The sequence below is a fragment of the Gymnoscopelus braueri genome, assembly GCF_963280865.1.
Source record: "Gymnoscopelus braueri genome assembly, chromosome: 18".
Taxonomy (NCBI): domain Eukaryota; kingdom Metazoa; phylum Chordata; class Actinopteri; order Myctophiformes; family Myctophidae; genus Gymnoscopelus; species Gymnoscopelus braueri.
This window is the reverse complement of record NC_137618.1, coordinates 51,071,814-51,085,715: the sequence shown is the minus strand read 5'-3', so window position 1 is coordinate 51,085,715 and position 13,902 is coordinate 51,071,814. Positions and strand designations below refer to the sequence as shown.

Here is a 13,902-nt window from a genome sequence, read left to right as displayed (position 1 = left end):
ACCGTTAAGAAATTGGCCACCGGTTAACACTAACGGTTAATGATTAACCGTTAAAAAAAAATGGGTAAAAAATTGTTTTGACCAAGTCTACACCTGTAACCACACGTAACTTCCACTTTATTCTTTCCTCGTCTTTTTATTGGTATTGGTATTGTTTGTGGTGGAGCGCGTCAGTGCGGCTGCAGAGTTCATGTGCAACCTCTTCCAGAGAGAGATAGAGACACTAGAAACTCTGCTGGAGACACAAAACAAACTGTGTAGACTTGGCCCTTTGAAATAAAATGTATTTTGGCAAAACAAAAAAAAAACAGTTATCGATTAATTAACTGTTAAGGCCTAACGGTAACCGGTTAATAAAATGTCTCCATTTGGCCATCCCTATCGCGAACCACACACTATCAATTTAATTCATCCATTGCGCAGGGAATAAACAACCGATTACAATAATTTCACATTCTCTATCATTAGTAACATGTTGGTGATCAAATATGGCAAATATGGCAAAATAATGTCAGGAATGGTATGAGCATGGCTAATTTCATATTTAGAACACGTTTCAGATGAAAATAAAAAAACAGGGATGATTTGAATCGAACATTTAGGAAAAGGGTAAACCTCCTGAGAGCTTCATGAGAGATAGATAATCCACTTCAAAGTATCAAAATCGGTCAGATCGACCGCTTAGACACCCAAGTGTTAACCACTTCAGCCCTATGAATACATAGGCTATTTGAAAATAGCAGATCTACAAGCTCACAAAGCGACGCGTTGTGAGCTTGTAGCTCTGCTATAAAACATTTTCACTTTCACCTTCCAACATGTTTGGGGTCATTTTATCGTCCACTCAGGCTTCTGTGTTTCACCTTCAGACACTTTTTAAGTTGCTTGATTCGCTATTTAGATATTTGATATTCATTTTATCAGACACGCCCCCATCCTATACAAATCCATTGTGACCATGTGAGATTCATCTAAAACACTGCCTTGGTTCTGGTGACTGACATTGTCCTTCTAATACGTGAGGGGGCCGTGCTTTTTTCATTCATTTAATTTTATTTTATTTTACTGCAGCAAACCAAGGACAAGGTGAAGCTGCTGATCCAGCTGGCGGACAGCCTGGTAGAGACGGGACACGTCCACATCTGTGAGCTGAAGAGGTGGGTCTCCACCATGGACAGACGCTACCGAGACTTCTCCCTGCGCATGAGGCAGTACCGAGACACTCTGGAGAAGAGCCTGGGAGTCAGCTCTGAGGTATGGCTTAGGGGTAGGGTGCGGCAGTGGCTCAGGGGTAGAGTGACCGGTAGAGCGGCCGGATGGAAGCCGTGAGGTTTCCAGTTTGATCCCGGGCTCCCCCCCAGAAGAGCTACTGTGGAAGTGTCCTTGAGCAAGAACCCCTGATTGTATTTGAACCATAGTAGGGCGGTACCAGCAGAGATGGGGACTCGAGTTAGGGACTCGGACTCGAGTCGCACTCGAGTCGCCAAAAATGAGAGAGGACCATGACCATGGCCTCTCTTACGTTGTCAAACATAGCATAAATAGAGTCTCAGGCAACACCATTTCATTCACCTGAAAGCTGAGGAGACACAGAGATATCACGCCACTGCTCTGCTGAGAAGATAAGACGCCACTGCTCTGCTCGCCTAACCTGACGCTGCTCGCCTGCTGTGATTCAAGATGCTTTCCACATCCATGTTCTGTTCGTTTGTCAGCAATGATCTAAATGGGAAGTTTATTTCAGCAGCTAGAATGTGACAGTTTTAGTCCGTTTTTTGGTGCGCAACACAGCCCTCGTTTAAGTGAATTGCTTTCACCTGCTCTGCTGTTGGACTGCTGTGCGGAGTGTGCGCAACAGGGCATATCCCAGGCCCATGAAATTCATATGCAGGCATAGTAGCCAATTAGAATGAAATCTGCAAAAACTGACTCATATACTGATACAGAACCATATTGGCTATATATTATCGCTGTCGGGTGGAAATCTTGTGTGTTCCTTTTTTATTATTATTTAAAAACAATTTAAAATCGTGAAAATAGCCAATCTACAAGCTGTAATTATTAATAATTAAGAAATACTATATTTTAAAGAGTGAAAAATCAACTAAAGTCATTATTAGTGCAAGTTCAATCACATTTCATTTGAATGAAAATACATTGTGGGGAAAATACATAAAATCTCTAATCTGTGAATCTAATGTGATTTATTATGACCCAGGGGTTGACACTAAGGTCTCAGAGGCACTTGCCCGTCGGGCAAGTGCAGGTCATGTTCTACTTGCCCACAGGTCTTGCCCACTTGCCCGAAAAGTTAATCGTCCTTTATAAAATGATGGTAAAATTAGAACTTCCGTTCAATTTAACACATTTTTTACTTTCTACTTGTGAATTATGGGGCTGCACGATAAAAAATGTCATACCTCAATATTTATGCCAAGTATCTAAATAGCTATGAATATGACTATGGGTTAACACTTGTTATTTTATATTTTTAAGTGTAGCAACAGTGAAAACAGCACATTATAGGCCAACAGTGCTCTTATTTTACATTCCACAGACCATTTTGAAGTCCATACAAATAAACATAAATAATGTTTTGATGGATAAATGCAAATGATGAAATCATATATTGTCGTTGTCGGGCAGAAACCTTGTATTTCCACATTTCGATGGTTTTGTAATATGGAAAAATATGTTTGTTCATAAATGCCCTACTTCATCATTCAAGAGTGTCGCACTATAAGAGTAAAATAGCAGATCTACAAGCTCCCAACGTGTCGAGATACAATGCATTGTGAGCTTGTAGATCAGCTATTTTCACTATTTAAAATGTTGTTATTTTTTTAAGGATATACAAGGTTTCCACCTGACAGCAACATTATATAGCCTATATATAGTTCTGTATCAGTATATCAGTCAGTTTTAGCAGATTTCATTCCAATTGGCTGCCTATGAATTTCACAGGCCTGGGTAGACAACCTGGCCTGGCGGGGATCTGCGCACCAAGCACAGCAGCTGCACACAATTAACTTAATGAGGGAGCTTGCGACTAGTTTTGCACACCAATAACTGCTCAAACAATGTCAAACTGTCATGATTCTAGCTGTTGAAACCTTCCTCTTTGGATTATCGTTTAAAAAAGGAACAGAACATGGCTGTTTTTAAAGGAGTATATTTATTTCTTGTCCGTCAGAGCAGTGAGGGCACAGCTTCTTTCTTATTTGAATGATAGCATAAACTTTGAAATTGTTTCCAGTAATTAATTTCTATTGCTGGCTGGATCTCTCATAAGTTTGGGATTTGACTGTATTTCGTCACATTTATTAATCTATATGCAGCAGTTGATAAAACGTCGGGTTGTTTAGCCTACCGTTTGATATGCACAGATGCGCTGGCATTGACAATCCATGAGATGGCTGCTAAGCAGTTCACTTATACCTCTACTGGTTAGTTCTAGTAGAATGGCAGTTCCAACGTTCTAAAAGACAAGTGTAGGGGAAATGAATGATGATAAAAAAAAAAAAAACATCGGGCCACATCGGTGAAATAATGGCCGATGTTGCGGTTTGGCTCTACTCATAAGAGCCACTGCACGTAAAATGTGTGTGTGTGTGTGTTACACAAAGTGTGTGTGCGTGGGAGGGAAGGACAGAGAGGGAAGACAAGAGGGCGGGGGGCAGAGTGCTCTGGCCACGTTCATGTGTGTGTGTGTGTGTGTGTGTGTGTGTGTGTGTGTGTGTGTGTGTGTGTGTGTGTGTGTGTGATAGCTGCGCTATAAGACGCAAAGGAGCCTAAATGAATGTATCCTACTATTTTGATAAACATTCATTCTGTGCATTTCTCATTTCGGGTTGGGTTTGTGGACCATAATAACTGTATTTCAGCCTTAGGCTACATCATATAAATACATAATTAAAAAAATTAAGAATAGAATCCCCCCCCCCCCAACTTTTTTTTTTTTTTTTAAAGACTTGAGACTTGACAAGACTCGAGACTTGACTCGGACTCGACCCTCAAAGACTCGAGACTTGACTCGGACTCGACCCTCAAAGACTTGAGACTTGACTCGGACTCGACTCGACTCAACCCTCAAAGACTTGAGACTTGACTCGACTCGAGCCTCAAAGACTTGAGACTTGATTCGGACTCGAGCTCAGAGACTCGTGGACATCTCTGGGTACCAGTAATGCCTACGCTGTGTTCAAGGCGTGATAAAATAATATTATGGTCCACTGTGTCAAACGCGGCCTCAGGTCAAGTAGGACCAGAACAGCTGGGCTACTGGAGTCCAAAGTTAAAAGAAGATCATTAAAAACTCTTACGAGTGTCGTTTCGGTGCTGTGACCTGATTTAAAACCGTGTTGAAACTTTTCGTGGATGCCATGAGTGGTTAAAAACAGTTGCAATTGTGTATAGACTGTCTTCTCCAGGACCTTAGACAGGCACAGACCACAGCATGTTTGAATACTAATAATGATGATGCTAATATTGATAATATTGGGAGTCAGCTCTGAGGTAGTAATCATCATCTGTTTGTACATCCGGAGGCTGCTGTCCAGGACAGGCAGACAGCGCCTCCTGCAGGAGACTTGGCTCCAATCTGAATCCATTTCATTTGGCGTTAGGAACCCGTTAGGAACCCGCTGCGACCGCATGCTCTTTTGCTGACGTCGACCCCAGGCAGGGTTTCGAACCCACAACATTCTGTATGAAAGGCGTATGCTCTAAGCACTACACTAGGGCGGCCCTCGGCTCTGAGGTGGCAATAATTATAATACTACTACTACTACTAATAATAATAATAATAATAATAATAACAATGGTTATGCATGGTATGCATTATATTTGTGCAAAGTTTGGAGGCAATTGCACTACTGGTGTGTAATAAAATGTTGATGTCCTCACAAGTATAGTGATACAAACGTGTGTGTGTGTGTGTGTGTGTGTGTGTGTGTGTGTGTGTGTGTGTGTGTGTGTGTGTGTGTGTGTGTGTGTGTGTGTGTGTGTGTGTGTGTGTGTGTGTGTGTGTGTCCAGGACAAGGAGTTGGAGTTAGACATCATTCCCGCCAGCCTGACAGACGAACAGGAAGTCAAGCTGCGTGACCCCAACCACGAGGTCAATGAGGAGAAGAGGAAGTCAGCCCGAAAGAAAGAGTGAGTAGATGGAAAGAAATAAATGAGGGTAGATGCTGGGTTCGATTCCCCCGGGGGCACTGTGGGCGCTGGGGGTGTGTTCTCTCCTCCGTGTCATCAGTGCCCATACCTTAGGTGGGGTTGGCGTAAGGGCCTTTCTGTGTGGAGTTTGCATGTTCTCCCCGTGGCTCCTAGGGTAGGTAGCCTCACAAAAACATGCAGTAATCCTGGTCTCTATACTGCCTCCCCCTGGTCAGCCGGGGCGCCTGATGGAGGGGAAAGGAACAGGTTGGAATAACGTGTTCCTTCCACGCGCTACGTCCTACCGGGGAAACTCCCTCCTGTCAGGTGATAAGAAGCTACGTCCTACCGGGGAAACTCCCTCCTGTCAGGTGATAAGAAGCTACGTCCTACCGGGGAAACTCCCCCCTGTCAGGTGATAAGAAGCTACGTCCTACCAGGGAAACTCCCCCCTGTCAGGTGATAAGAAGCTACGTCCTACCGGGGAAACTCCCCCCTCTCAGGTGATAAGAAGCTACGTCCTACCGGGGAAACTCCCTCCTGTCAGGTGATAAGAAGCTACGTCCTACCGGGGAAACTCCCTCCTGTCAGGTGATAAGAAGCTACGTCCTACCGGGGAAACTCCCCCCTGTCAGGTGATAAGAAGCTACGTCCTACCAGGGAAACTCCCCCCTGTCAGGTGATAAGAAGCTACGTCCTACCGGGGAAACTCCCCCCTGTCAGGTGATAAGAAGCTACGTCCTACCAGGGAAACTCCCCCCTGTCAGGTGATAAGAAGCTACGTCCTACCGGGGAAACTCCCCCCTCTCAGGTGATAAGAAGCTACGTCCTACCGGGGAAACTCCCTCCTGTCAGGTGATAAGAAGCTACATCCTCCCAAGCTTAGGCAATTGGCACTGGGTGAAAAAAATTGATTACAAAAATAGTGTGATAAAAGGAATGAGGGTAGACGAATGACAATAAGAAAAGAGTGAGTTCTAGTGATGTTCTTTTTAGTGACTCGTTCAAATGAATCGTTCAAATGAATCATTCAAATGAATCGTTCACGCCCTGGCAATACTATTGAGTACATGAAAGAAGGAAGGAAAGAATGACTGAATATATGAATGAAAGAGTTTCTGAAGGTGTGTGTGTGTGTGTGTGTGTGTGTGTGTGTGTGTGTGCACACATCTAGGTTCATCATGGCTGAGTTGTTGCAGACAGAGAAGACTTACGTCAGAGATCTACATGAATGTCTGGAGGTAAGCAACATCCTAGCAACCACTTAGTACCACAACCTCAACCTTCTAGTATACCCTAGCAACAGCCTACAGTATAAAACTCTAGCAATAGCATACATAGCTACATAGGGGTCACTATATGACTTTTGGGGAATATCTGTCGGGACATAACTCGGACGCCGCTGAGTCGGCTCAAAGCGGACTTTGCAACGTTCGGCACGGCGGCTCGCTCGCCTGAGCTCGCTCGGCGATGCCTCCCGCTTGAGATGGCGCGGCTCCGTCGTTTTAACAGTTTTTTTTGCGTGTGTGTGTGTGTGTGAACCAGACATACCTCTGGGAGATGACCAGTGGTGTGGAGGAGATTCCAGCAGGAATCCTCAACAAGGAAAACATCATCTTTGGAAACATCCAGGACATCTACGACTTCCATAGCAAGTGAGCGCACGCACGGACACACACACACACACCAGTGTTAATTTTGTCAACATAAATTCTGTCTGTCTGTCTATTGATTGATTGAATACTGTATTAGTCATAAATGTAAACATCACAGAGGTACAGACAGACATTAACCCATTAAGACCTGAGGCGATTCTTAAAAATGTTTAAATTTTCAGTGTGAATTGTTTTTCTCTTCCCATTTGTGTGTGTGTGTGTGTGTGTTGCAGTGTCTTCCTGAAGGAGTTGGTGAACTACGAACAGCTACCAGAGGACGTGGGACATTGCTTCGTCACATGGGTACAGGCTCCGCCTCCTCCTAAATTACTTGAACTTACTTGATTAAAGGACGACTTCACCCATTTTCAACCTTATCTTCATATAGTTGGTCCTCACTAATGCTCATTACAATATTATATTATATCTTATCTTCATATAATTGGTCCTCACTAATGCTCATTATAAGATGGCACCATTTTTTGTCTCACTCTGTCTCAGAGGAGGGCTGTGGACAGTTCAGAAACCTGACTACCAGTGACATCATCGATGGGGAATAGGTTAGGTGTAGGCACAGTTTTACTGAGGTTAGGGTCAGGTTTTGGTATTAGAGAGAGGTTTCAAAGGTACATTTTTCAGCTCTGTTGAACTGACCTATATGTTGCTCCTAAGTAGCTGCTCCAACTTTTAAAATCTGCACTTCATTACTTTGGCCTCAGAAAATATAAACATACGGTACACCATCTGGTGGTTGAAAGCAAGTAATAAAACACCAGTGAATATTGTAAAGTTGATTCACTGGGGACTGTGCATGGCAGGGGCGTCCAACCACCATGAGTCCAACCTAAGTTAGACCGCAAAGCTTGTTGTCTTTAACAGTGTTGTTTTTTCTTTGTTGTCTTTAACAGTGTTGTTTTTTCTTCATGTTGTCTTTAACAGTGTTGTTTTTTCTTCATGTTGTCTTTAACTAGACCCTCGAGAAAAACGTTGGCTAAAATCCTTGATTATGCAGGCTAAAATCCTAGATTTTGCGTTGAAATATGCAGGGTTTTTATGTGATTTTATGCGGTGAAATTGCGTGAAGTTCCGAAATATGCGAAAAGTTGCGAAATATATATGTGAAATATGCACCGCATATTATGCGATGCTATGCGATGCACATATTATGCAATGCGATGTGATAACGGTGTCGTCAAAAGACGTCATTGGCACTAATGGCACACTGAAAACGGCCGTCAAAAGACGTCATTGGCACAGTGTTGTTTGTTCTTAACAGTGTCTTTAACAGTGTTGTTTGTTCTTAACGGTGTTGTTTGTTCTTAACAGTGTCTTAACACATTCCATGCCAGAGTTTAATCTCATAATGTACTCACCAGTGCCAGCGTTTTATTGTTGTTTTTTAGTTTTTTTCATGTCGCCACAGACCTCGCTAAATAAGTTAAAAGTGCGCGTTCATTTGGTTCTAAACACACAGCGGATCCGTGAGAAACGGCCAGCGAAATCCGTTTCCAAATCCGTGCCGCCATCTTGAAGCTACAGCCGATCAACGGTAAACAGTGATCAGCGAGGAGAAAAACAACAACCAGAGAAAATCGAGTTTTAAACAGGATCCCAGACAGGAAGCGGATACGATCGAAAAAAACTGAACCCGAATAATTCCGTTTCCGACCGGAAACCGGAAACGGAAATGGATCAAAAAAATTCGGAAAGTGCACCTGGGGCACTTAACATGGGAATCGGCGGTTCGCGTAGATCTACGCGACTGGCACGCTGCGGCTTTAAATAGGTTCGCGTAGATCTACGCGACTGGCATGCAATGTGTTAACTCATTCAGTGCCACTGGACGTCTAAAACGTCCAGTGGCATATAAGCCCCGAGTGCCATTGGACGTCTAAAACGTAAAAAAATACATTAATCTTTATTTTTCTTTTTTTTTCTTTTGAAAAACATGTTCAGAACCCAAGATATGATGATTTGAAGATTTGCTGCTCCATTCACTCTTTGTTTAACTTCTTACTGAAAAAGCCTGTATCTCGGCTCCTAAGCACTTTTTTTTACAATGAATTCTGGCTGTGGCACTCAGAGCCAAAATTCCATAAATAAGCTGGGCACTGAATGAGTTAACGGTGTCTTTAACGGTGTTGTTTGTTCGTAACAGCGTCTTTAACAGTGTTGTTTGTTCTTAACGGTGTTGTTCTCGTCCCCTCAGGCTGATAAGTTCCACATGTACGTGAGCTACTGTAAGAACAAGCCTGACTCCAGTCAACTGATCCTGGAGCACGCCGGAACTTTCTTTGATGTAAGATCCTCTTATAGTCTGATGGAAAACACTTCATAGTTTGATTCAAACACTTTGTTACAGATCATCTGGTGGTCATTTAAATAAACAGAATGTTTTATAGTGTTTTTAATCATATTCACATCATCAGGAGTGTGTCTGCTACGCATTGTGAGCTTGTAGATCTGCTATTTTCAAAAGATTTTTAGACATTTTGAAAACTTTGAAATGGGACATACTGCATAATGAGTACTTTTACTTTTGTACTTTAAGTATATTTTTATACCAATACTTTTGTACTTTTACTGAAGTTTTTTTTACAGATCTGTAAACCCTCTGTACTTGATAAAACGGATCTGTAAACCCTCTGTACTTGATAAAACAGATATGTAAACCCTCTGTACTTGATAAAACAGATCTGTAAACCCTCTGTACTTGATAAAACGGATCTGTAAACCCTCTGTACTTGATCACGATGATATCATTAACCCATTAAAGCCAGGAAAGCATCTGTGTCACTTTAGATTTGAACCACTTTAACCATTATTTTGTACTTTGGCTACTTTTGAAATATTGTGACATTTTGTGCAAATCGTTGGAATATAATATTTTTTAAACAAACATGTTTAACTCAAATCTTTGCTTCTGGGGGTCCCTGGTACAACATATTTTTAGATGGGGGTCGGCGGCCAAATACATATGATTTTGAGGGGCCTTGACATGAAAAAGATTGAGAACCACTGATATAGAAACAAACGTTTTTCAGAAAACTGTTAGGATTTAGAAGACATTTGTAGAATCGACCGCAGGTCTTAATGGGTTAATCGCAATTATTTTTGCCACAATGATCGTCCCATCCCTAGTGAGGACCAAATATGCCCACAATTATATAGTAGAATGTGAGAATAGACCATTGACCTGGTCCTCACAAGTGGAATGATCATTTTATGGTTAAAAATGATCACACCCAGTGTGAAGTGGGCGGTGTGGTCACAGTGGTCATCACAGTGATGGAAGAAGTGATGGAAGAAAAGTAATATTGTGGACCAACCATTGTACACCCCTAACTTAAAAAAAAAGTGTTTTTTTTAAGTGCATAGTCCTATTTATAGGGCTATGCACATGTGTCATGTTTCACTAGCCAATCACAGTCCTGAATAGACTGTGATTGGCCAATCACGGTGCAGGGTTAGGGGGGTACACTGGTGGCCAATCACAGCGCAGGATTGGGGGGTGCAAATATCCAAACCTCACATATAGGGGCGGTTTCACCGCCCAAAAATAAAACCTATCTTTAGAGTTAGGTTTAGGGGTTAGGCTTAGAGGTTTACCTTTTTTATATGTATTTCGGCAGCGATGTCACTCACTGGAAAATAGCCGATGTACAAGTTCAGCCACACGTTGTGACTTTATAGACTGGCTATAGCTGGCTAATGTCAGCTGTTTTCAATGCCGTCCGAAAATGGTGTTGTTCTCACTACTATAGTAATACGTGTGTGTGTGTGTGTGTGTGTGTGTGTGTGTGTGTGTGTGTGTGTGTTTGTGTTTGTGCGTTTTCAGGACATTCAACAGAGACATGGTCTGGCTAACTCCATCTCCTCTTACCTCATCAAGCCTGTACAGAGGATCACCAAGTACCAGCTACTGCTGAAGGTACCACACACAGACACACACACACACACACACACACACACACACCATACTATTGGGGTCGCTGCACGTTTGACAGAGGGGATCAGTTTTTGTTGGCCCCCCTAGTGGTGGCCTGGGTTAGTAAGATGTTACCTTATTAACCTTGTATTTCTCCTCTCCTCTCCTCTCCTCTCCTCTCCTCTCCTCTCCTCTCCTCTCCTCTCCTCTCCTCTCCTCTCCTCTCCTCTCTCCTCTATCTCCTCTCCACTATCTCCTCTATCTCCTCTATCCTCCTCTCATCTTCTCCTCTCATCTTCTCCTCTCCTCTAGGAGTTATTATCGTGCTGTGAGGAAGGTAAAGGGGAGATAAAGGATGGTTTGGAGGTCATGCTGGGAGTTCCTAAGAGAGCTAATGATGCCATGCATATCGCCCTGTTGGAGGGTAACACACACACACACACACACACACACACACACACACACACACACACACACACACACACACACACACACACACAGACATAAATATGTACGGACACAAATATGTACGGACATAAGACCCCTGACCCCTCATCCTCTAGGTGTTGCCCCCTGACCCCTCGTCCTCTCGGTGTTGACCCCTGTCCCCTGACCCTCCAGGTTTCCAGGTGAACCTGGACGTCCAGGGTGAGCTGATCCTTCAGGACAGCTTCCAGGTGTGGGACCCAAAGTCTCTGATCCGGAAGGGACGTGACCGCCACCTCTTCCTGTTCGAGATGTCTCTGGTGTTCAGCAAGGAGATCAAAGACTCAGCCAGCAGGAGCAAGTACCAATACAAGAACAAACTACTGGTGAGAGAGAGAGAGAGAGAGAGAGAGAGAGAGAGAGAGAGAGAGAGAGAGAGAGAGAGAGAGAGAGAGAGAGAGAGAGAGAGAGAGAGAGAGAGAGAGAGAGAGAGAGAGAGAGAGAGAGAGAGAGAGAGAGAGAGAGATTTTAAAACCACTCCTTTCCAGTTCAGCTCATAGCATTACAATTCAGCTCATCTCAAAATCATACAACTACACAAACCAAAAACAACAAAAACTAGAAAAAGTGTTCCTCGGAGCACAGGTCTCCGCCAGGTCAGGTAGGTTATTGTGGCCTCCTGGTGGCGCTATAATAGGCCGATGTGAAAAGGGTGGCATTTCTTCTTAGGCCTTGCACGGCAATCGGACACTGCATTCATGATTTGAGGCATTTTGTTCAAACATTTTGTTTTGCTAAATTAGACCTGCTGGTGGCGCTATAACAGGCCAATGTTAAAAGGGTGGTATTTGTTCCTCAACATAGTGTGAATGTGCGTGCAAAGTGTGACCGCAATCGGACGCTGCGTTCATGATTTGCGGCATTTTGTTCAAAACAAGCCACTACTGCAACTGTAGATGTCAGTCTTAGCCAATCAGGATGGAATATGAAAAATCAAACACATCCGTCTTGATCACATGACTATAGAGATCATGTGTACCGATTTGCGTGAAATTTGGATAAAATCGGAAGGAGTAATATAAAAAAAGTGTTTTACATAAGTCGGCCTCCTGGTGGCGCTATAAAAGGCAGATGTGAAAAATGCAGGGCAAAGGTTTTTCCTTGACCTCTAGAGAGTGCGCATACAAAGTTTTACACATATCGGTGCAGTTATAGGTAATCAACACGAATCGGCCAGTTATAGCGCCACCATGAGGCTGATTTGAACATTTTCAAGTGGCATTTCTTCCTTGGCATAGTGGAAATATGCGTACAAAATTTCACTGAAATTGCATGCTGTGTTCATGATTTGAGGCATTTTGTTCAAAACGGAGCACTCCTGCAAACTTTGGAAGCCATTTTTAGCCAATCAGGATGAGATATGAAAAATCTGAAAGACCCGTTTTGTTTAATGACTATAGAGATACTGTGTACCGATTTGTGGGATTTTTGGACAAAATATGTAGGAGTACTGCCAACAAATATGTTTTGCACAAATCTGCCTCCTGGTGGCGCTATAAAAGGCCCATGTGAAAAATGGACGGACGGACAGCGGGCAAAATAAAAAAACATACTCTCTTTCACATTCCAGGTAGACTGCCGGGGCCCCTGATGGCCTGAAGAACAGAGAGAGAGAGAGAGAGAGAGAGAGAGAGAGAGAGAGAGAGAGAGAGAGAGAGAGAGGTCATGTGTAGAGTTAGAGAGGGCGTTCTGTAGTGCTGTGGAATGATTTAATAATCAAACAGGTGTTCTCACAATATTTGAACAATGACAGGATATGTTTCCCTCCCTCCCTCCTGTGTGCAGACCTCAGATCTAGGGGTGACAGAGCACATTGAAGGGGACCCCTGTAAGTTTGCTCTGTGGTCAGGAAGGACCCCCAGCTCTGACAACAAGACTGTGCTGAAGGTAAGACCTTTATACATAGAGATGAACCATTAGACCTGAAGGTAAGACCTTTATACATAGAGATGAACCATTATACCTGAAGATAAGACCTTTATACATAGAGATGAACCATTATACCTGAAGATAAGACCTTTATACATAGAGAACCATTAGACCTGAAGGTAAGACCTTTATACATAGAGATGAACCATTAGACCTGAAGGTAAGACCTTTATACATAGAGATGAACCATTATAGCTGAAGATAAGACCTTTATACATAGAGATGAACCATTATACCTGAAGTTAAGACCTTTATACATAGAGAACCATTAGACCTGAAGGTAAGACCTTTATACATAGAGATGAACCATTAGACCTGAAGGTAAGACCTTTATACATAGAGATGAACCATTATACCTGAAGATAAGACCTTTATACATAGAGATGAACCATTATACCTGAAGATAAGACCTTTATACATAGAGAACCATTAGACCTGAAGGTAAGACCTTTATACGTAGAGATGAACAATTAGACCTGAAGGTAAGACCTTTATACATAGAGATGAACCATTAGACCTGACGCCGCGCATACGAAATGCCCTTTTCACACTTTTAAGTATATCTTGTATATCTGCCAATCCAAAATAGCAGATATGCAAGCTCACAGCGTGTCACTTTGTGCTGTGCTGCAAGCTTGTACATCTGCTATTGTATTTAAATAGCAGAAAATAGCAGACAAAATCTTACAAGATCTATGTAAATCTTAATATAAATATAAATTGGTTTGAATTGGTTTTAACTGTTTGGTG

The 13,902-nt window shown here is 42.8% G+C and overlaps 1 protein-coding gene across 1 annotated transcript in view; it reads left to right on the top strand.

Moving 5' to 3' along the window:
- LOC308105879 (kalirin-like) overlaps nucleotides 1-13,902 on the top strand; it is a 229,571-nt gene that overhangs the window by 110,142 nt on the left and 105,527 nt on the right. The window contains 10 exon segments of the mRNA XM_080456807.1: nucleotides 1,072-1,254; nucleotides 5,036-5,154; nucleotides 6,329-6,395; nucleotides 6,700-6,809; nucleotides 7,043-7,112; nucleotides 9,019-9,108; nucleotides 10,648-10,740; nucleotides 11,050-11,161; nucleotides 11,359-11,549; nucleotides 13,009-13,110. Of these exon segments, the coding sequence (XP_080312933.1) occupies nucleotides 1,072-1,254; nucleotides 5,036-5,154; nucleotides 6,329-6,395; nucleotides 6,700-6,809; nucleotides 7,043-7,112; nucleotides 9,019-9,108; nucleotides 10,648-10,740; nucleotides 11,050-11,161; nucleotides 11,359-11,549; nucleotides 13,009-13,110 (1,137 nt within the window).